The sequence below is a fragment of the Paralichthys olivaceus genome, chromosome 13, assembly GCF_024713975.1.
Source record: "Paralichthys olivaceus isolate ysfri-2021 chromosome 13, ASM2471397v2, whole genome shotgun sequence".
NCBI classification, from domain to species: Eukaryota; Metazoa; Chordata; class Actinopteri; order Pleuronectiformes; family Paralichthyidae; genus Paralichthys; species Paralichthys olivaceus.
Window position 1 is genome coordinate 22357295 of NC_091105.1, and position 23922 is coordinate 22381216.

Sequence of the window (23922 nt, forward strand, 5' to 3'; positions counted from 1 at the left end):
ACCATACACTGAAATCTTAAAAACCTCTTAATATCTACAGCTTCCTTTAGGTGTTACCAGAATGTTAAGACCACTTATATGAGAAAAGAAAAAACGTTTTCACTTTACAAGAATAAAGTCATAAATTTAGAGAATAAAAACATATTGTGTGTGTGTCATGCTAGAGGGGAAATATCAGAAGATCAGCCTGACATCTACGTTAAAATGTTATACTTAGTAGATGTTTCACAAATAACAAAATACTTCATCTTTTGGCTTATCAGTACCACATTATTAGGTATCAGGACTTTTCTGTCTACTCTGAAGACAGAAACAAACTCTTTATGGCGGACGTTTGGCAGTGGACAACTGTAAGGTAATCATTGGTTACATCTGAGTGATATTCTAAGGGGTTTTGTAATTTCTCTTTTAACAATGAGACTTTGACTTTGACTTTGAGACTGGATCAAGGTTTTGGATCCAAAAGGAGTGGGAGTCCGACGTGAACAGGTTCTCCTTGCTGCTTCTTTCCAGGAGAATTATAATTTTAATATATTGTGAATTTTCTCCTCATTAAATTAGGATTTCATTCTCGTTATATTGCGACTTTGTTCTCAGAATTGTACAACTTTTCTCGTCTTTATTCTTAAAATCTCAGATATATTTTCCCTTGAAGTGGCCCTAATACTAGTGAAATTGCTAATTGTATCCTCCTGCCATTAACACTATACTAACAGTAGTGCCAATATTAATCCAGTTTTACAATCATACTACGTTAAGTACTACGCTGGTGCCTCGAAATTTTCTCATGTAATGCTGAAGCTCTGGTCAAATATTATTTTTTATTTTTGAATTGTTTGAGTCCACAAAAAGCTTCTGGATTTTCAGGGGTAAACAACATTGCAGCCAAATCCAATACAATTGAAGTAACTGGTGACCCTTTCTTCAAACTGAAAATAATCATTAAACATACTGCTCCTGTTGTTTCATCCAAGTGTCCCTAAGCCCTGACATTCAAATTAGACTGGAGATGGCTTCATTTACACATGAAGCCATGTAATTAGCCCCCATCTGCATAGTGGTGAGTAGATAATGAGTGATTTTTCAATTTTGGGTGAACTATCCTCTAAAATAAGCAAATAATTAAGAGTATGAATGTTATTATATTGAACTTAGAGACACAGCACACACAACTCTGCACAATTCCTTTAAAATGAGTGAAGATAGTGATGAAATACTTTATATTAAAGGAGGCTTGACTGATTTAACACATTACATTCTGTGCTGTGGCCTACTACACAGAAATCCTAAAAACCTCTTCAATACCTGCAGCTCTCATGGATCAGAAACAAACGTATGTGATTCAGTTTGAATACGTTTTATGATTTCACATTTTCACGGAGAATAGAAGAGAGCGTTCCCTTCAGGTGCACGTGTCCGACACGCAGGTGTGACACGACGCAGGTGTGACACCCAGTGAACCCGGTGGCCCGCCGATGTGCGGGGACAGAGCGGGGAACAATAAAAGCCGGAGTGATAAACACTCCCCGACTCTTCTTCCTCTCACTGTGCACGAGGGACCTGAGCCGAGCGGCCGCACTTGTTGAGTTCACAATAGTTCACCGCGTCGCTCTATTTAAAGACATGGCACACGGGCTGGTCAGACGGGAGTCGGTGGACGCGGAGATGCAGAGGTCCGGCGGGAAAACCGTCGTGTACACCCGGAAGAGGGGCTGCGACGTGACCCGGAGCCCCCTGCTCAACAAGGTGAGTGTGGACACCCCGGCACACGCGGTGCGTTCGAGTTCCCACGTTGGTTCTGTCCGAGACGGACAGGTTGGCTGCGGCCTTCAGGGACTGTGGGAAATCACACCACCTGCTTTAAATGTCACTGTGATGATGTGTGTGTGTGTGTGGGGGGGGGAAGGTGGGGGTGCTCAGTGATACCACAGCTCAATACGTGTACTAACTTTTACGTGGTGCTAAGCTAACAGCTACTGTGATGCAGGTCCGGTAGCAACCGTTGGCAACGCTTTGCTAACAAGGTGCTCAAGTGCTACTGTTAAAGATGCTCACTGATCTTAATGAGGTGTTGCATTGAGCATCATACTCGCTTTGCACCTCCTCATCTCACTGTGAAAGAAGCAACAACACGAGTATTTGAGATGTGAAGTATGATTGACACCAAACAACTTTTTATTTGGTTTTCTGGAGCCCCAGGGCGCCTATGAACGCAGCACCAGCCAGCAGGGTTTAGGTCTCAGCTTTACACTGGGTTATATTTAGATTTAAAGAGGCCATTACTGCCCTGTCACGTATCACATGACATTTCCAGCCCATCTTCCTCCTCACCAACAGTGCAACAAGGGATTCGTCTCATTGTTAAAACCTGCCCTGAGACCAGTGTGACAGTGGACATCGATCGCAGTCAGTGCAAGTCACCACTGCCTCTTCGAACTCACACAGACATTTCAGATTGAGGCTTGTTTTCACTTCCTCTCTTGAAGAGGAACAATGGAAGTTGCTTAATCATGCAACTCGTGAGAGAACAGCTGAGTTATAAATAATGATACACAGACCTTTATCAAAATCACAATGTGGCCGAGTGCAAAATCCAAATCACAGATGCAACTGTTTGATAAAGCTGAGTTGTGTCACAATAAACTAATAAAAATGACCAAACACAGATGCCTATAAATCATAGGCTGTTCTCCAGATGTAGGGGACCATGACTAGTACAGACTCCAGCAAAAATGACCCAATCATTATTTTAATTTTTTTTCCCCATGAAAATCAAATGAATCATCGTGACTCATATTGCAATGGTAATGTCTGTCAACCCTCTAATTATAAGTACAAGCTTTTTAAGATAATCCTTTGCTTGTCCCACAACTGGGAAATTTAGTGAGAGGAGAGTTAAAGATAGACATAAGTGAAAGTGATAAATAAGTAAACATGCACTATTAACACGAGCAAATGGACAAAAGAATCAAAACGACCATAGTTTGAAGGAGAAAAAGCTCAAGTGAGCAAGAGCTACAACAGGCTGCCACTAGTTGATGCACCTCTTTTCATTTTAGTGCTGAGTTTTCTCACATGATTATATTGACCACCATTCGCTGTTGTTTATTCCTTTTTTTCCCCATGCTGTAAACGTATCTTTAACAAAAGGGCCCCTGGCAGCCTTTGAGTCCTTCCAGTGTGTTCCTGGTCTGTGTGGTGGGAGTGGGCCCCACAGGTCAGGCCATGGGGACAGGGTCTCTGTCCATGGTGCTGACTGGCCATCAGAACAACTGGCTTGATCAGGGTCACTCTTAACGTCAGGCGTGCCCTGTGAACACTGAGCGTGGTCTGACTGCTCTTTGTCAATGTCAGGCTAATTTTAGAACACTTGTGCAGTCTAATTTTCCCCCCTCGGAGCTGACTTCTGCACACTCCCTGGACAAATCCTCATGCTTCCCTGTTGGCAGCGACAGGAAAACATTGAAATTGCTCTGGTTAATTTCCCTTTGCTTTCATAGATACAAAATCCAAAATATGATGTTGCAAACCACAGAGAGTCTGCTCGTTTTTAGTATGACAGCAGTTCCTGTGTGATAACAGCCCCAGGCAGTTTAATCACCGCTGAAGGAGCTTACAGCCGGAGCGGTGTTGACACCGAGCTGATAAGTGAGACAGTGGAGTTCAAACAGGCCAGTGTGTTTAGGGTGAGGGGTGGTGTTGTGGTGGCTGCACAGAGACCCGTTTGTCGGTCAACTTAATGACTCCACTCCAGACACCGCAGCATACTGCGCATCAACCCTGTGTGTGTTTGTGTTAGTGCGAGAGTGTGCATGGTGTGCAGGGGTGAGTGAGGTGAGGTGTGTGCACAGAGATACATTATGACTAATAGGAACAAATTAGGCCATAGTTTGCAAACATGGTGTTTTACACTAACATGCAAATGCAAGGTTTAAAGGGTAGACCATGTTTGTTTAATCAGGGGAATATGTTTAATAAAATATACACATCCAGATGTCGTTTAGAATTAGGACACCACAATTTAACGATTAAGCTGGAAGTTAGCTGGATTATAATATAGTAGAAAATAGACAGAGATCCGGTTCTTCAACAAAATAGAATAGACACTACAAAAATCTCCCCTGTGTAAAATAAATGATCAGATTCAAGGGAAGCTTAGTGCTAATCTAGACAGAGATGACTCCAATATTTCAAATTTCAAATCGTGTTTTTTATCTCTTCAAATTCTGTGTGACTACATTGATTGTGTGTGTCTAAACACAGATGACCTACACTCAACATGTGCCTGAAAGCATGTAAAGACAGGCCGGCAGGAAGTTGATGCTGCTCTGCAATGAAACCTAAATAGATACAAAGTTTTGTGTGTGTTTGTGTGTACTTCGTACTTCGCTCTGTTTGACATTTTGAACTGCATATTCAATGGATCTCCCCTTCATCATGCATTATATATATTTGTACATCTGTGATAACCTTTTTCTTTTATTGATTTTTTTATTTACTTTACGCTCTTTTAGCTCCCTTCATTTTCTTCGCACTTAGTTCTTGGCTGCACTTAGTTCTTTGCTGTTTGTGTCTACAATTGCTTTTCTCTATGTAACTGGAAAATTTAAGTAACTGCTAGGTTTGGTATTGGTAAGTTATATGCCATTTCTCTCACTGCTGTTGTTTGTGCTCTGTCTATATATTAACTTCATTTGCAGTGGATCATGTGTTGCTAACCACTTGTTGACGATCACTAAATGTTGCTGTGTAATCACAGTCTAGGTACCAAAGCACAGGTCTGGTGGTCAGTCTGTTGTTCATCGACATGTTGTGAAGCTTCAGTGTTCACTGCTGACATGAGCAATCTTTTTGTCTCAACAACCCCTTTTGATATTCTCCTAATAAAACTTGAATTTGTTCAGAGAACATTTTCCTACTGATCGGATTTGAAAACTTTCTTTTTAGTCCATGAGGATGCTTGTTTAGTGTGAGAGGTCAATCTGTAGGCCTTGAGCTTCAGTGTGTAGAAGCTGGCCCAGTAAACGGTTTGTTTACATCCCAATTTACACCTTGGGGCCCTGAATGGACCCAGTGTACAGTGGGGCTCTTAAAGAGGGCTGGAAGGGTTGACCTAAATCCATGTGGATGCATGACTGATCTACAACGTGGGATGTTTCGTCTGTTTTTATTAAAGTTCTTTTGTGATCTGGGGATTTATGACAGACTCACATAAATCATCTGACCTATTATCTGTACTACTTATTCTTTGGGGGGTTGCTGGGGAGCTGGAGCCAATCTCTGCTGATATTGGGCGAGAGGTGGGGTACACCCTGAACAGTTCACCAGTGTATCGCGGGGTCATACAGAAACGAACGACCATTCCCTCTCTCATTCACACAAAACGTATGTACAATTTTTAATGGGGGGAACATGCAAACTCCAAACATACGTATTGAACAGAGAACCGTCTTGCTGTGAGGTGACAGTGCTTATCGCTTCACCAACGTGTGGGGACATTGTAGTTTAAATTTTTCATGATTTTTTTCCAGCTTATGCACAATATCACAGAATTGTCTTATTTTTTTTATTGGTTTAAGAAGGTACCCAAACTGTCATTGCATACAGAATGATTGTTAACCTTGATCCTCTCTTGATTTGGCTTTAATGACTCAAAACACAGGCTCCACCAAACACACACGTTACAGTAATAGCACAAAAAAGGGTTCCTTAAGCAGCCAGGTGAACCATTCCCTGTCAGTCCCGTACATGAACTGGGGTGAGGAAATTGGAGGAGAAGGTAGGAAATGACTGCTAAAGCGCGTTAGCAGGCAGGCACAGACGAGCTTCTGTGGCTCAGGCAGTGGCACATTGTTGCCTTCCCTCTGATTTCAGAGAGCCCTGGGGATGAGGTGTGTTTACCTCCCTCAGCTGGTCCACTTCACCTCTAACAGGAGCCAGTCACAGCACAACCTGCTAATTGATGCTGAGGGTCGCGGCGCTGAAAGCAGCCTGTACTCACCCCGGGCAGGATTCGATTTCCTTTTAATCTCTCTACACATATATGCATGCAGAGCAGATGTATGGGCACACACACATGCTCGCACTCACACAGCTTCACCTTCCTCTTTGGTTAACACTCCTTACTCCCTCCTCCCTCTGCCAGAGGTGGAACCGGATATTATAGGTGTGTGTTCACCATGCAATAAAGAGATGAAGTGGTTTGCATGTTGCAGAAAGGGTTCTCTGTGACGAGGAAGAGAGCGCCGGCCACGCTCCACAGACGTCCTCTGTCTCTCTTGATCACACATTAATGAGGCATCTGTGTGAATCCCGGCCCTCAGTACGTCTCTCTGACGCTGGTTCCGACTGCCGCGGCTTTGAAAAACAACAACAAACTTCTCAAAAACGCTCTTAGCACCCAATCAGGGATGCTGTTTCACCTCAAACACTGAACTGAGCTGTGTGTCGGCAACCAACAGATGCCCATTCACTGGCTCTGTACTGTGGTTGAAGTCAGTAACAAGCATAGACAGTTATAAAGGTTGAGGAGAATAAGACGTGCAGCTTGTCTTTGTTTGTTGATCATTCTTTACAGTTTTACAGCAGCTGTCTTTTACTTGTTCCAACAATTAACTATACTCACAAGACCTGCATTCAAATACATTTGGTCCCTGAGTGAGAAATGGTGCTGTCATTCATGCCGTTTAGCACTAAATCCTATGAGAACACAAATTGATCCCCTTGATTGAAACCGCAACGTTTTGTTTATTGAGGTTTTCTGAATCACAAACATCATGCATCATTTAAGCCTCTGAATGCTGAGTTTCTGTCTGGCTCTCTTCTTTTGGTATATCGTGCTTTGGTTGTTACTGTACAGTGACTAATTTGCTGAGCTTTCCATGGGAGACATAATGTACTCCAGCTGGTCTGTGTCTCTGGTGAGGCTTGATAACGTTTTCATAACAGTCCATGCACTCTGATAGAATTATGTCTCAATTGGTTAAAGGTGCCTGTGAGAAAGCAGCCTGATGATCTGGCACAGACTTAAGCCCGTGGCGTCTGGAACTCTTATTCCCACTGAATCACCATGTCAGCATGACACGAGGGCAAAGTTTGTTTTCTGCACAGTCAACACGCTGACATTGTTGTGTGTTGACGAAGTATTACAGCAATGATTTGTTTGTGCTGCTAGCCAAGGTTCCCATGGACCGTGGTAATCTTTCTAAAATTATTGGTCTCTAGTCTTGGGCCCCTATTCTCCAATTATCTACGTTTCAGGGGAAATTCTGTGATGGATGTCTGTGAAGATAGAACAGTGGTTTTAAGCAAATTATATTTTTTGCCAAAATTAGGAAAAAACAATGCTAATTAGGACACATGTTGAAAAGATTAGATGATAAGGTTGATACCAAAATCAATTGAGCAAGATAAACAGTAAGAAGCTAGAGGCCATCTGTGACTATTTTACAGTAGCTCAGCATAAAGACTGCAAGTAGTGATAGCTAAGTTCCAGGCCTGGTTCAGTCAGCTCACATCTAGGGAGTCCAGGAAGTCATTGTGCGAAGCCAAAATATAGCTCCAGCACGTAGCAACTTGTATTTCTAACATGTAGGATGCTTTTTTGGTTCTTGTACAGGTGAGCTTTTGAGGTGCTAGCCATTCATGGTCCCCAAAAGGTGAAGTCTACCCCTGTGATGATGTGGTTGACATTTTTGGCTTGAGTGAAAAGGATGGCCTGTATGAAATGTGGAGGTTCCTGTTCCCCATGATGAATATAATAGCTGTGCCCGAAATCACTCACTTACATAGTGGACTACATAGTGAGTTCTCCGTTTTGTTGTGGGGTCCAAATGTTTTGTTTTTTATACTCTATATAATGCACTCATTGTTTCCCACAATGCATCATGAAAAGTAGTTTCAACTGATAGTCACGAACCAAGCAATATATACCATCATGCACTGCACTCACGGCCGACCTGTCGTACAAATGTAAATACAGCAGCTCATCACAGCACAAACTGTGGGAAATAAGTTTATTTCTACATTTAAAGATGTTTATTCAACATGTTTTTTACCTGAAAGTTTTAATACTAGTGTAAAATAAATGTTTAAAGTTTACTGTTGGATTTTCCACTGGCCGATTGTTGGTTGTTGTTGTACGTCATAATCCTGCGACAGTGACGTCATTACCAGTGCAGAGAAAATGCACCAAGTAGTGTCCAAAAGCGTTTTTGTCTTCTCCAGATGAGCTCACTCTGTAGTGCCTATAGGAGTCACTACAGAGTGAAGTAGGGAATAGTGAGTGGGTGATTTTCCTCTGGTGCCATGAAAATGACAACAACTTAAATTTGTTCTTTGTTACACTTAATGGTTAATGGTTGAGTACACACTAAACAAATAGCATTCCTATAAGCCTCAGCTTTTGAGTTTACTGTTAGCATGCTAACCAGCTAAATGCCTCCTTAATACGTCTTGAGATATGATGACTTAAACCACATTTAGAGGTGGTCTGGGACAAATGTGGCACAATTATTTTTGCTGTATGAACACAAAGGAGTCCAGGACCTCATATTAAGGACGACCTACTCAATGCCACAATATCAATACTTGTGATCAATGGATACAATCTTATTCCTTTGCACAGCCCATTATTCATTCAGCATCTGACTCCTTACACACTCTCGCTCTCTCTGTCTCGCTCCAACACACACACATACACACTGTCATCGGATGGACACCTCTGTAAACTCAGACTTTGTAAAAATAATGATTATTGGCATATAGAGCTAGACAGATTCAGGATGCATTCTATTGTCATGTGTGAACAGGTATTGTCTGGTACGTTTTTGTGCTATTTGTATTCTTGCTTGTTGTATTTCCGCAAATCTTGGGCTGTACCGTTTGATTTCACAAAACTGCAAGCAACTTTCAAACCCTCAATCAAGACCCTTTAAATACCTTTAATTACAGAAAACTTTCATATCCTGAATGTGTGTTGCTAAATTGCCTAATCTCAACCATATTGCTGTATGGCTACTGCACATGGGTTACTGACATCAATCTGCATCAGTCATCAGTCTGATTCTGAGCAGAAATGATGTTGAAATAACAGTGTGTGTATATATGTTACAGGATGTTTTGAAATGAATGACAGTGGTTATGTGAGGTTGAACACGATGATGCTGGTCATCAGATTACAAGGCTACGTTTAACCGAGCGATGAAAATGGGACAAACCGTTCTCTGTTCAGGCTTCAAACAGAGCAGCTGCACTTGTCAATCCCCCTCCCTAGATGGACCGCAGAGCTCTGTGAATGTGTGCGCGCACTGTTTGAGTGTGTGTGTGTGCGTTAGGGGTGGACGGGTTGTCCCAGGTGTGGCCAGGTGTTTCAGAGCGACCGCACGCATTGCTAGTGACCAGACATTCCTCTGATGGACCGGAGTGGATCGGCCAGACAGAGAAAGTGCATGCTTATTCTCCTCCAGTAACCTGCAAACTCAAGCTTTTTACACACACACACACACACACACACACACACACACACACACACACACACACACACACACATATCTGATGCTGTGTTTATTCAGCAGCAGGTCCCTCTAAATACCCCTATCTCCTCAGATCACCTTTGTGTTTTTTGAAAGATGGTCCTCATTCATGTGAGCTCAATGGAGAAGTCATTAGCTTGTCCCAGACAGAGACGGGGAGACAGTCTGAGCCTCGTCACCTTCCTATGAAGCTCATCTCAAGCATCCCTCCTGTCTTTTTTTCCTCCTCTCCTCCTCAATGCGTCTTTTGTCTGTTATATTGGAATGGTGGAAGAGTGGAGGAGGGCTTGACTGTTGTAACAGTCAAGAATTTAAAGGTAGTATTTTGTTTCAGCATTCTACTACATGGTGGACGCATGACCATTATGTTCAAATGGGTTTCTCAAGGTCTGAGAGAAGACTGACAGTATGACTGATTGTGTTTTGATGTGTTGATTGCCTTTGTGTACTTGCAGCCGCATACAAACAATGAGGAGGTTAGCAATAATGGTATTAAGATAAAGCCCTAAAGTCCCAGTCACACCAACATTTGAAATGGATTATTTCCAATTGAAATGCTTCCATCATGCAGTTATTATTGTTTTTGGTGTCAAGCGTTTGTGAACTTTGACCCACCAATTTCTGCCTTTGACCGAAAGTAATTTGATTGACTGTGCTGACCTTCGAGAGAACTGGAGAAGCCAAAATGCAGGCCGCTATCATGGCTTATTATTGGAGTTGAACCATGTTTTAAACCCCTCTGTTTTATTTTAAGTGTTGTGCAGAGGACTAACTTCCAGACAGTTATGAAACAGGAGTCAATGGTAAAAATGTGCCTGAGCACAGCAGAAAACATCACTTTATAAAGTTCAAGGAGGAAACAAAACTAAATAGAAAAAAGAAACAAGGATCTAACTAATTAGACCAGTTGATCAGCACTTAGATTGCCAGTAGTTTCATCCTTCAGTTGTTTGATTATTCATCTTTTACAGTTTATAAAAGTACAACCCAGCCTATCCTTACTCCAGATACTTTTGTTCATCACCAGCTGATCCAACACAAACAAGGCCCAAACAAACCCCTGGTAAAGCTTTTTCTTGCTCAACTGAAGAGCTGTGCCTGTGACCAAGAGCTCCTGCATTACTAGTGACAGTGTTTTACAGCCTTTTGCTGTGTTTTAAGAGTAGCAATGCTGTTGCTTTGTGAGAGACAAGCTCTGTTTTTTCCATGTTTTTACTGTCTGGGTGCATTTAGAGAACCAGCTGCTATCTATGTGGTTGTTTCTGCCATTAGAGAAAGATGCTTTAATAACAGGGAAATGCATTTAACTGGGGCCCGTACATTAGCTTGACATGTCCCATGTGAATATTGATGTTGTCCTTACTGCTGTCACAGAGGTGAGTGGGAGACTGCTATGACAGAAAAAATGCCTATGCAAAAACAGCTTTATTTCCCCTCTGTGGTGGTGTTGAGATATCCTGGTTCCTTCTTAGTATTGCCTTCAGTAGTAGAGAGTTATTTTGAGACAGCCAGTGAAATAGGATTGGCCCTCTCTGAGACTACAAAGAGATTAATCAAGGATTTCCTGTGCTACTAAGATAGTTCAGCCAGTGGACATTTCACTGTCTTATTACTGGAGCTTAAACATTACTCTACAAATTACATTACATCACACAACATTAGCATTATGAATGAGAGAAATAAACATAAGTCAGTCAGCCAGCCAGCCAGAAAGGGCTAGAAAAGCCCCATACTATCACCTGAACATGACCACTGAAACCGATGCACTATGAGCCAAAAGTGAATATTTGGACCCAAGGACTCACAGAGTTGCAGAATTCTATCTAGGCTAGGACCCTTTCCCAGCAACACTCAGGCTCCTAAGGGACCTGGACTGTTCAGCATGAAAAGGCTGCCTCAAGGGGATTGGCTGCCTTTGAAGAGCGCTACATGTCCGCTACCTCCACCCACTCAAGGCTGCCCTCCCTAAGTCAACAGTGGCTCGGTTTTCAAGGCTGTTTGGCCAACAAGCGTGTCTGTACATTCACAAGTTGACACCTTATGATTTAAGGAGCCCTGCGCTTGCATATTTGCTCTGGATGAGGAATTTAGGACACTTCTTTTGGGCAGTCTCAAAGCTCAGTGTTGCTAGGTGGGGATCATGACTCAGGAAAGTGAGAAGTAATATAGAAGCACATGTACCCTCACAAGAGATGTGTAGTTGTTGTCCATGAAAGCTTTGATAATAATCATATGACAGGCAGGGAAATTATACACATGTTGAAGACTGTGTATTTGTCAATATGCCAAGATCACTTTTCTACCTCTTTTCCCTGGTACTTTTTGCAGTGTTTTTTGAATATAATTAAAAAAACATAAATATAGTCTAAATATATACAAAATCCTACTAAAAATGTGCTCAAGATATGAAAAGAGCAAAGTAAAAGAAATAGCATAATCAACACAAAAAAGTGGCATGTCTACAAAAGGAAAGAAACAGACAATACAAAATGCAGCTTACCAAAATGGTTATAAATCAAATCAAAATGCATCAGTACAAACCACATGAGAGCCTTCACTCTGCTTATTGGTCAGATGTGTCTTGGGCAGGAGCAAATAAATACATGAAGAAGGTCCACAGGAAATATTGCATATTTTGATGCTGTGCAATTTAACCTGGATCCACGTCTACCTCTACATAAAATACTTAAGTCTACATGCTCTGCTGGATCCCAGAAATCACTCCGGTCCAAACTTGATCAAAATTGTGTAGCACACCTTGGAGTAGTGTTGGATTGAGGTCGGATCACATTGCCATCACAAATGAACTGCTCCGGAGTTTGTTCAGGACTGGACTGAAACCACCTACTTCAAACGGTGTTTTACCATCACCTAAGGGTGATTGCTTGGTTCATACATTCCATAACTGACAGGCATATATCAAGAAAGCTAACCAGAGTCACATTTAGCCAGGTTAAGAGGTCCCTGAATGTAACCAATAATTGCTGCTAGATCTCATCACATGGTGTAGAATCCCATGTTAACCAAAGCGTGAGCCTCGTTTACACCCTGGAAACAGCACTTAGCTGACAGTATTTGTTAACCCAGGACTCTTAAGGCTGTCATTACATTTTTTTACACTCCAGTGTGTGATGAAAACCTGTAATTTGGATCAAATAAATAGAAAGATGGGAGATCAAACCACACATATAAATGTATTTCAGCACACAGAGCTCAGCTTCACCTTGATTACTCCTCTTTTTGCTCTCAGCATGCTTCTTACTGCTCTTATCTGACTAACATGTTGATAGAGAAAACAATAGTGATCTTTGTCTAAGTGCACAAAGTTCAAGTGCTTGGCCTGCTAATGACCAAAGTTGTTTAGGAAAGAGAGGGCACATGCAGGTCCTCCACGGCACATTTATTGGGAGGCATTCACTGGGAAAAGCCTAGTCATGCCATAGGATCTGGAGAAGAGATGGATGGGAGTTCATTTGTGTTCTTCCTCCTGAAAGGAAGGGATGAATTTTAAATGGTATTATTTGTAGGGCAATCCTCTTGAACCCTGTGGGGACTGCCATTTTAGCAGCTGCCAGATGGGGCCATTTGGCCTTTGCTAAGATCTTTTGCCACCAAAGAGCAACATGTTAATGTGTGGTTACACACTGAATACAAACATTTTAATAAGTGAGAGCTTACATGGACAAAAGACACTGGCTATATATTTAGTTCCTAGGTTTAATGATAAGTAACATTCCATTTCGTGTTATCGTATTTTTTCTTTTGCTCTATTTAATTTGCCTTCATTGAAGCATTCAGCCTTATGTGACTTTTACTGAACTGTATCTTTTGTTTAGAGGAAGATTGAGATCTAAACTAATACTAATATTTGTAGAACTCATTGACCCATTTTTGAGGCTTTGTACAATCTGTACACATTGAGGCACTGCTTCCGTTCTGCTCTAGAAATTATTAACAGTCTCTTTGTGTGTTTTATGTGACATTCATGCCTGGCACATTCCATGGAGACAACACATAGACATGTACTATAAAATCCAACCTTCTTGACACAATACCAGTCAAAAGACATCTGATATGCCCAAGAAAAATGAACAAATGAATCAATTTGACTTATACTTTACGTTCAGTGATCATCCTCAGACTTCTCTGGCGACGAACATCAGCCTCTGCTCTCATATTGCATTGAATGAACCATTTGTTTGGTACTTCATACAGGTGGTCTGGTGTTTCTCCCTCTGGCAGGTTTATTGGGCTCAGGGTGCAGTCCTGTCCATCACTGAGCACTGATGGTCTACTAACACGAGGAGGAGAAAGACAGGGGATGATGAGCTGTCTCTGATTGCTTGTAAGCCATTGCAGGATACACGCTAATACAGTGCATCATTGTGGAAAAAAGAGGTGAAGTTCAACAAAAGGCAGGTCGCAGAAGGAGAAAGTGCTATGGAAAAATCCAATAATACATGTTATGTATTATCATAGCATTAATGCATCTCTCTTTGAAAATTAATTGAAGAAATGTGTTATAGATGACATTATGGTAAACAGGAATGTTCCATGGGTATTTATTTAATTATCATGGCCTCAAGAGACACTGAAAATATGTTGCCAGAGTTTTGAGACGGTATGGTTTCCCATTTAGTAAATACTCAATTCGAACCAAATCACTTAAATTTGCTACTTTGGGTTCATCTGGGACCCCTATTAATTAATATAAGCAATTTTACCCATGTCCGCAGGAAAAGCCACTGACTGTCAATGACAGAACATCTTTGTTGTGGAAGACAAGTAATGAAATGGGTAAAAACTGGGAATCTGCAGTCAGACTATAGGATAAAAATAGATTAATTTTTTTTTTTAAACGGACTAAATTCCATTTATTTTCTTGGTATTGATTTGATTTTGTGGTCAAGGTCATTGAGACATCATATCCCTTTAAGTTCCTTCCTCCAAATGCACATTTGTACATATGTGCATCTCTCATGTTCATCTCCTGAACTTTTGGACAGAATTTTATTGCATCTGGCTTTAAGTCAAGGATGAGCTGATTTGAATTTGGTGGTCAGAGGTCAAAAGTCAAGCTCACTGTGACCTTTAAAAAAAATGTGTCGGCCATAACTCATGGATTTATACTCTAATTATGATAAAATGGATGTAAACTACAACCTCACTGTTTGGCGGAGTCATTTAACCACAAGGCAGTAATTCAAGTTTGGGAACAGTTTAGGGCTCATTATTGCATTATTTATTGTATACTATATCCCCGAGCTAGATTTCTCATAGGAGCCTGTGGTTGAAATGTGATATTCAACGAAAACAAGCACATGTTGGGTTTGTTCATAGATACTTATACAGGTTGAAGATTTGAAGCAATGGCAGAAACAAAAATGACATCTCTCTCCTTTTCATTTGGTGGCTTTTATTGGCACCAAAGCAAACATGTGTGTCACCATGAATTTGTGACAGGAGATTCATTGTGGCCATTTGTAATGGGATTTCCACATGAGAGGGAACTTCCCGTTTAAGACAGTGCAGACCAGCTCTGGAGTGTTTCAAGGTTTCCCCAGTACAGTGGACACAAACACACCCACCCTCAAACCTTCTTTTACACACGCAGAAATTCATGCATTGAAGAATGCATATAAACCAGGCTGTGTGAGGTTTTCAATTATTTGATACTTCACCCGGACACTCATTTAAATGCTACATTTTCTGCAAAGTGTTGCATTTTTATTGTGTAGGTTGCAGCTCAAAGGTTGTAGTCGTTTCTTGTACCAATGTGGGGGGGGGGTTAGAAAAAGATCACAGGCCTGTCATGGAAAATGAGGAGAATGTCTTCTGAAAAAGTCACCCAGTGTCAGGCTTATACCCACACTCTACATCTGGTGAGTCCAAATAACTTCCATATGGTTCTCTGGCATGTGCACTGTTTTGAAGTGATGTCAGTGGAGATGGTCATTTGCCTTTAGGATGCGTGTCAGTACTTCACCTCCATGGGAAATGAGTGCAGACATGTTTGACCTTCATGCTCACATTACTGTGTTAGACTTTCACCTCTTGTCCTCAGGATGTTGACACTGACACTTTGTGTATTTAGATTCGCTTTTGAATGAGGTAAATTAGAGCAAAGTCTAAGCCAATGGATTTTGCAGACACATTGTGTACATTCTTAGAAATTAGTAGGCGTTTTGTAGCAATATGCTTACATTTGTTTGTGACTTGTTCTGACAGACTTCCAGTGAACATATGTTAACCGGGTGTCACCCTAACTCTTCTGCTTGCTCCATCAAATAATCTGATTTCACTCCTGGCTCGACCTTCAGAGGAATCCCTGATTAAGCTATTTCCAAAGCTAAGCCACACAAATTATTGTACTTCTCACGCTTGTCCCCAACTGAACGTTAGCTAAGACAAACCAGAACTGTAAGCTGAAGATATGTTTTTGTGGTGGAGAGAATTCCGAGAATTTAATGGGGAGGCGATAAGCAGAGACAGCAACCAAAGTTACCACAGGAAATTATTTCACCTCTACCCATCCCAGGGGAGTGCAACCTAACAGCGAAGGGGGGTTTCTCCTTTGGGAAATCAAAGATCCAGTCTGTTAGATGTTAGACTTAAAGGTCCAGTGTGTAAGATTTAGGTGAAAGGGAACTATTGGCAGAAATTTAATGTAGAAAAATTCCCATGATGTTTTCACTAGTTCGTTTCATTTAAATTGTATGAATTGTACTTTTCATTACCCCAGAAAAGGCTCTTTTTATTAAAATATTTGGACAAATACTGGACAAACTAAACACCTTTTGAGTTTTTGTAACAACTGAAGCTGCCACAGTTTCTTTTTCATGTTTGGAAGGAGAGGGTGAGGTGAGGGGTGTTCAGCTGCAACATGCAACTTCACCACTAGATGTCACTAAATTCTACACACTGTACCTTTAGGTACACTGTACCTTTAAGTAATCACAGTTTCATGTATTTACAGCTAATACTACTTCATTTTCTCTGTAAGCGGCCATCAACATAAAATAAAATACAAAGCTTGAAATGTTTGTACCAGCATTAAATTATGCAGTCGACTTCCAATTTTAACTTAAAATATTTGAGAACAAGAAGAAAGCAAAACATTTCCCTTTAAAATATCTAATTTTAATTTTTTATTATATGCTCATTAACTGTCGAGTTGGTTTCTTCCGTACCCTGGAGTTAACACCTACCACCATATTTGGGTGAGCTCACCAACACAAATTCCAATCAACTTTGTTGATTTAGCAATAAATTATTCAGGCTTAATCTTAAAAATATACTTTTTTTTTCTACAGAGATGTGAGATTCTCCTCAACTTCTATTGGGCATTTTATTGTGGGATAATTGTGTCCAACAACACCTACAAAAATCATGCTATTAAAAAAGTAACACTCATAGTTACAGTTTTTCATTTTGTTATTGCCTGTGACAACCATGAAAAGACAGACTATCAACTGAGCATTGCTCCTGTCTGTTCAGGAAAGTGGCCTTCTTATGTTCCTACTGTTTCCACTTGATTGCTGAAGCCTATAGGATTTATATAGAGTAGGATGACTGCGATGGTCATCAGGAACAATGAGTGCAGTGAAGCCATCAGGTTTGCTTCCTTCTAATCAGGAAATGCATTCCTGTGAAGCGTGAGCCAAATATGTTGTTTTTTTTAAAAGACATGGTTTAAGTTTACCATGAAACTCGAAGAATTTGCCTTTGTGAAATCCGAGAACATCTGCGGGCCAGCTCCATATGGCTGTACATTGCACATGACTGACACAGCATGCATGAGAGATATCCCACCATTAACCTGGATGACTGACAGCAGTGATACTCTCAAGCTCTAAGGTCTTTCTAAGTGCAAGGAGAGAGGGGATAGATGGAGGGCTGGAGATAATTAATGAGTGGGGAGGAGAGTGTTAAAGGGGACAAGTCAATAGTTTGAGTGTGAGTGTTTGTATTTGTGTTGGACATAAACCAGTCCAGTCACTTCCATTCAGATTCATGTCCTCTTTAGCTTTACAGATCAAACATAGAGAGTGGGCACAAACACACATACTGGCATGAATAAATGGATTCGCTCTCCCTTTCTCTCTTCCCTTTTAACACTCCTCCAACACACACTTATCCCCTAACCAAATGCAAATATATAAGAGAGCACACAAGAACACGTCATATCTCTAAACTAGATTTGGTTAGCTGCCTCAGTGGAAACTACTAAAGACTGCACTATGGTAACACCTGCATTCTTATTCTTTCCATGTCCTCATGACCACAGACACATTCTGAATATACTAATTGCATATTCAGCTTCTATAAACTTTAACATTTTCCCTAAAATATTTCCCAAAAGAGTCATTGATTTATTCAACGTAACAAAGGAGTCAAACCAGGAAGGTTACATACACGGTACATATGATATAGGACCGCTGAGGTGCAGATGACAGTTTTGTGGAGTAGAAGGAGAAAAATATTTATATCCACACATAATAATAATAATGATAATAATGATAATAATAATAATGGCCTGCATTTATATAGCGCCTTTCACAGGACCCAAGGACGATTTACATATATGTCTGTGAGGACAAGACAGAAGAGAAAAGAAAGAAGTAATAATACAGAATAGAATTTAGCAGCAGGGTGGAGCATTAACTGAGGCCATAGGCCTTAGTGAAGAGGTGGTGCTTGAGGCGTTTTTTGTAGATTTCGAGAGATTCAGCGTTGCGCATTTCGGCAGGGAGAGAGTTCCAGAGGGTGGGGGCCGCGACACAGAAGGCCCTGTCTCCAAAAGTTCGCAGTTTGGTGTTAGGGATGGAGAGCAAACGCGAGTTTGAGGACTACTTGAGCCTACTGAGCAGAGTGTAGGTTTGGAGGAGGTAGATAAAATATAGTGGGGCGAGGGCGTGGAGGGATTTGTAAGTGAGAAGGAGGAGTTTGTAGTTAATCCGGGCCTTTATCGGGAGCCAGTGGAGGTGAATGAGGGTCAGGTTGTTGTGCTGGAAGGGCTTAGTGCGGGTGAGAACCCTGGCAGTGGAGTTATATTGGAGTCGTTTCAGGATGTTGTCAGGTATACCGAACAGGATGCCATTTCAGTAATCCAGGTGGGAGGTGATGAAGGCATGGGGGAGGGTTTCTGCCATGGAATCAGGGAGTGAGGGCCAGAGTCTGGAAATATTTTTACCATATGTTGCATATGGATGAATATGGATAAATGAATGAGTTGTTCAAACAGCACAAATAGTAAGTAAAAAGTACTCGATAAAAAATGAAGGAAAAACTAACTTAACTAAAAGTTCCATCCATCCATTCATCTATCTATCCATGCCTCTTATCCTTCGAGGGTCGCAGGGTAGCTTAAGTGATTGGGCGGGAGGTGGGGTACACCCTGGACAGGTTTAGTTGAAATGAAAGTGATGGATAAATATCTAAGAACGTTAAAAGATATTGGATAAAACACAGTAATGTACTGCAAACAAAAACACTGAGCTTTCTGGAGTGGAATTTATACATGATGTACTGCCTCCTGCGTGCCCCCCCAATGCTCTCAACACCCATCACCTGAATGCTCCAGACAGCTTGGTTTGGTTATAATGATATGGCCAAAGGTAAACGTGTTAAAGACAGATTTCAAGGTAAAGTCACATTTTGTTGCCTGGTCGTCAGATGAAAAGTAAACTTCTGTTGCGGTTTTTAATTATTGTAGCCAGTTAGCTTGCTATATGCATGGATATTATATCTTTGTTAATCCCACCACCTAACCTCTGATCGATTGAAATCACTGACTGAGATTTGGTGGCCAGGAACAAGGCATGGTTCTCCGTTCCAATTTTTTTTTTTCTTTAATTGTTTAAGATATCCACATCTGATTGGAATAATGTGACACTTCACTGAGGTTCATAGCTTGACTGTGTTTTAAATCAGATGTCAGATAAAATACAGTCCAGAAATCAAGCTGCTGAATACATTCAAGATGCAAAATGAGCATCGTTGTCCTAAGCACCAAATTTGTACAGAGAATTTGGGAAATGCTCACCATCATGCTGGTAAATCAGATTCATGATACTGCCACATATCCTGAATGATATATTCTGGCTGTGCAGAGGTGATAGTGTACTCACAAAACCAAAATTAGTTGAGAAACTTGTGCACTTATGTGTTATCGAGGTGCACATTTTCATATGCTTCAGCTCCAATAATTATCACAATGAATGTCACATTATTATTCCTGTTAAAGCTCCACTGTGTAAGATTTAGGTGAAAGGGATCTATGGGGATCTACTGAAATATATTGAACTTTGTTATATCGCTATTCAAGGAAATTATATTGCCAGGATTATTGATACTGTTTTTTGTGCATCCCTAATCACAAGTGTTTTATGAAAACACTGTAAATCTGTGGGAGGTGCTACGTTCACCATCTCTGATGAGTTTACCTTTCAGTGGACAAAGTGCTGTTATTGCTTCAGAGCTTCCTGTGTTCTGGGGAGATTCCCTGCTGGTGACCTCACTTGAAGGCAGATATGTAATTGGATATTTGCTCTCCTCTGTGTAAACCCCACTTTTGGACTTTCACAGCTAAAGCCAGTGTAAGTTTACCAAACAATCTTTTGCTATAGTGCAGCTTTAAATGATTCCTCTGCTTCCAGCTCAGGCCACATTTGAGCATGAAACAGCTTCTGCTGCATGGTAGATCTCTCTTTCTCTACGTGGCAGCACCAGCGAGAGGGTGAGCTGTTTGGTGGTGCGTGGTCTGGACGGTTTGCTGTTATATAACGTGGTCGGCTGATCAGAGCCTAAAAGAGACGTGGATACTGGGCCAGTCCAACCCGTCCATTACGTCCAGTGAACCAGTTACACCACCAGCCAGATGCGTGCAGCCTGATCAGTTTGCTTTCGACCTTCATAAAAGAGTTAACCCACCCCTCCCACTTTCTTTCTTTCTTTTTCCCGCTCCTTTTTTGTTCTTGTCACCCTTCAACCCACCATTTCTCTCATCTGTGTCCTCTAATCCTAACTATGACAACTATGGGATAAATCTGTCATTCCGCTGGCCGATCCACTCTCCTACTCCCACCAGCTGTTTTTACAGAGTCTAGACACACATGCCGCTATTGATAAAACAAAAGGACACCATGGTTTTGCTGCTGGACAATGTGGATGTCATGAGTGTGGGTGCTCTCCTGCAGCACAATTAAATAGACTCTCCATTCTTATTTTATTCACAGCCAGGGTTAAGTTTAGTGTGTGGTGTATTTATAAAGCATCGCAGTCTATGTATCTGTACCTGAATGTAAGACTGGGTCTGTTTAGTAAGATATCACTTCTGCATCAAGGTCACAATTTCTGCGTGTGTGCATGCATGTATACGTGTGTGTTTATAAACACTAGAGCAGAAATAGAGAATGACGGAGGCTTGTGACTCAGTCTTTCCTCCAGCTGTTGGCCAAACCCCCCCCCAACTATGGGTCAAAGCCAACCAAACCAGTGAACTCATCCGGAGGCTTCCTGTGATAGCAAGTTTCTAATTTTCTTTTTTAGGTCTCTGCTGACTCTGAATATTTACTTGTCTCCTTTATGAGCTTCGGTTTCCAAATAGGATTACTGTGCATGTCTGGGGCACATATTGTATTCAGCTCTGAGACCTCAAAGCAGGAAACCTCTTTAATTCCAAGTCTAAATCCCTGTTTTATTGTTTCTCTCTTTTCCTTGGATGACCACTATTCTTTTTCGCTGATTGCAAAAATTCATATGATCAACTGAGATGCTGCAGTATGCTGCACCTCTACTGCAATGCACCATCTTTTCTGTGGGACCAGGGTGCACTGTGGGAGAACATGTGGCATGAATAGTGGGGCAGAATAGATGGCGCTGGTTGTGGTGTTTATGAGAACAACCTCTGCTCTCTGTTTGGTCAGCTGCAGAGAGGTTGCTGGTCTGAGGAGCTCTGACATCACCCCCAGAAGTGAATCCAGATCCACTGGTGTGTGGTGTAAGAACAGCGTGGGCGAAGTCAACCACTGTAGAGGACATTCTCACAGTCACGTTCAATGTTAAGCAAATTTCCGTCCCCCTGCAGTTTCATTTCAGGTTCATTCAAAGTCAACTTTTGTATTGGCAGCAGTTGAAGAAATGCTTCTTTGTGCTGCTAGCACAAAAGTTTTCCGCTCTCTGCCTTCCAAGTGGCAATAATATCACTCACTATAGCTGCTTTCAGACATGCGCTGTATTTTCTCCGGTGGAGGTGGATGGGTGAATGCAAATGTCCGAGTGAGATGCTCCACAGTTTCTGCAGACTTTCTTCGCCTGGCGTCCTGTAAGCAGGGGATCCCCTGCTACATTCACCGTCAGCAAGTGCGGGGGTTGATGACGCCTCTAACGTGCGACAGCCGGAAAATGAAAAAAGAAAACCGATATCTCAAGGTGGAAAAGCGGTGAAACGCACAGAGGTTACCGACAAAGATGTCAGAGGAGTTTGTGATGATAAGAGCTGCGGAGGTTTTGTTGCTGTTGTCAATGCATCTGTCTAGAGAACCTGTGTTGTATATGTGTGAAAGGCAAGCTCTGGGTAAACTCCATAGCCAATTCTCCGGATTTTACCCGCAGGTCATATCTGAAAATGGCTTATGTAAGCAGGCATGAAGCAGGGACACCAACTTCCATGGGGTAAATCCACCCATGAGATTCAGGCTGACAGATTTTAATGAACACGTCAAAGTAAATGTCACAGTGCAATACCAAAAGTAAGTGCCAGAAGAACACAAATGCCCTCCTTATAGTAGTGTGCGTCATTGAATTTGGTAGAGTTAATGATTTTTATTTCGACATAAGACATTTGTAGTCCGTTATAGCTCATTCTGGTGACAGTAGGAATGTTCTAGGTTTGAGTCCCAGTTCAACAGGGGTCTTTCTCTTTGCATGTTCACTATAGCCCCTTTTCCACTGGTTAAAAAAAAAAACTAATAACACCCATTAATATATTTTTTTTTTCTTTAATGGGAATAGATTCAGTCGACATTCACTATTGACACCAGTGACAACGCGATAGCTGGCAAGACAGCGAGGTGAGAGGTGGTGTGTTGGTGACGTGAATGAAAAACAGGAAGGGAAACTCCTCTGCACAGTGGGAAACGAGTCAATTACTTTTTTGTAATGGATTCTAATAAACCTACTTATACCTACAAGTTTTGGTTTAAAAGATGTGTATATGTCTGCGTGAGTTTTCTCAGGGTTAGATTGGGGTTAAATTAAATTACATTTAGGTGACCTGTCCAGGGTCTACCCCACCTCTTGCCCATGTCAGCTGGGATTATGTCCAGACCCCCTGCATCCCTCAAAGGGTAAACGTTATGGAGAATAGATCTATAGATAACGAATTGTAAGACAAAAAAAGACTTGTTGGTCTTGTATTAAGATTTGGGACAAAGCAAAGATGTAAAACTTAATTTTGAATTGCGAAGTGATAACTCTCGACTGTAGATCAGCCTCCTTGAGTATTAGAGTAAAGTTTTAGCCACCAGATTTGGTTTCCTGTCTTTAATGTGAGGTATAAAGATCTACATTAACACATTTTAAACCTCTTTATTGCTTTTACAGCTTTTCAGTGTGACTGATGTGGTTTACCTGTGTTTAATGTCATGTGTTAGCCATTTTAGTCTTTCTTTGATCTACTTACACCAATGAAACACTCTGGAGCACTTTTTTATTTTATACTGATGACTTGAATTCAAAAAAAGCTGCCGTGGCACTAATTCAACATGAATGAAATGAATGGGTAGAAGGCAAGGTTAAGATGGCTATCACCAGACATCACTTTCAGCAAGTGGTTTTACTGATAAACAAGTAACACAAGAAGGCCATCTCTTGTCAAGCCTCGCCTCTCCCTCATGAAAAGAAAGCCCTCCCTCTCCCACACAGGGTTGAATAGAGAAGTGCTCTGTGGCCACACACATCTCTGCCAGACCCATATCGCAGTGCCAAACATTTGAGCCCTCTCCCTGTTAAAGGCCTGTGGGCTTTTGTCTCCGTGTCGGATCCGCAACTGTGGTTGAGAGAGACTCAATGGGGGGAAAGGCCTCCCTTGTCGTGTTAGGCTCAGGTCTCTGTCCACAGGGGCTGTGTCTCCCAGACCAGAGGGCACTTCCATTGAAGCAGCAGCTCAGCAAACACACAGGCAAAGAGGTGGGGCGGAGCGAGGCTACATCCAACAATTTAATGGATTTTTATGTGAAAGTGGGGATTTTTGTGTTGTTGGTCTGTGAGCCAGAAGGTCCGTCTTGTCTTGTCTCTAAATCCTGAGTTAATCATGTCTGTATGTACAATAACACCATTTTCAAGTTTTCCCAGTGAGTGGGAAGGTTTTTGGGGGTTTTTGGTTTCA

The 23922-nt window shown here is 41.5% G+C and overlaps 1 protein-coding gene across 1 annotated transcript in view; it reads left to right on the plus strand.

The window, feature by feature from the left end:
- Positions 1-1258: 1258 nt before the first annotated feature.
- Positions 1259-23922, plus strand: part of me1 (malic enzyme 1, NADP(+)-dependent, cytosolic) — an 82020-nt gene continuing 59356 nt past the window's right edge. Inside the window, exon 1 of the mRNA XM_020091047.2 lies at positions 1259-1746. Coding sequence (XP_019946606.1) covers positions 1624-1746 — 123 coding nt within the window. The 5' untranslated portion in view covers positions 1259-1623. The remainder of the gene's footprint in view (positions 1747-23922) is intronic.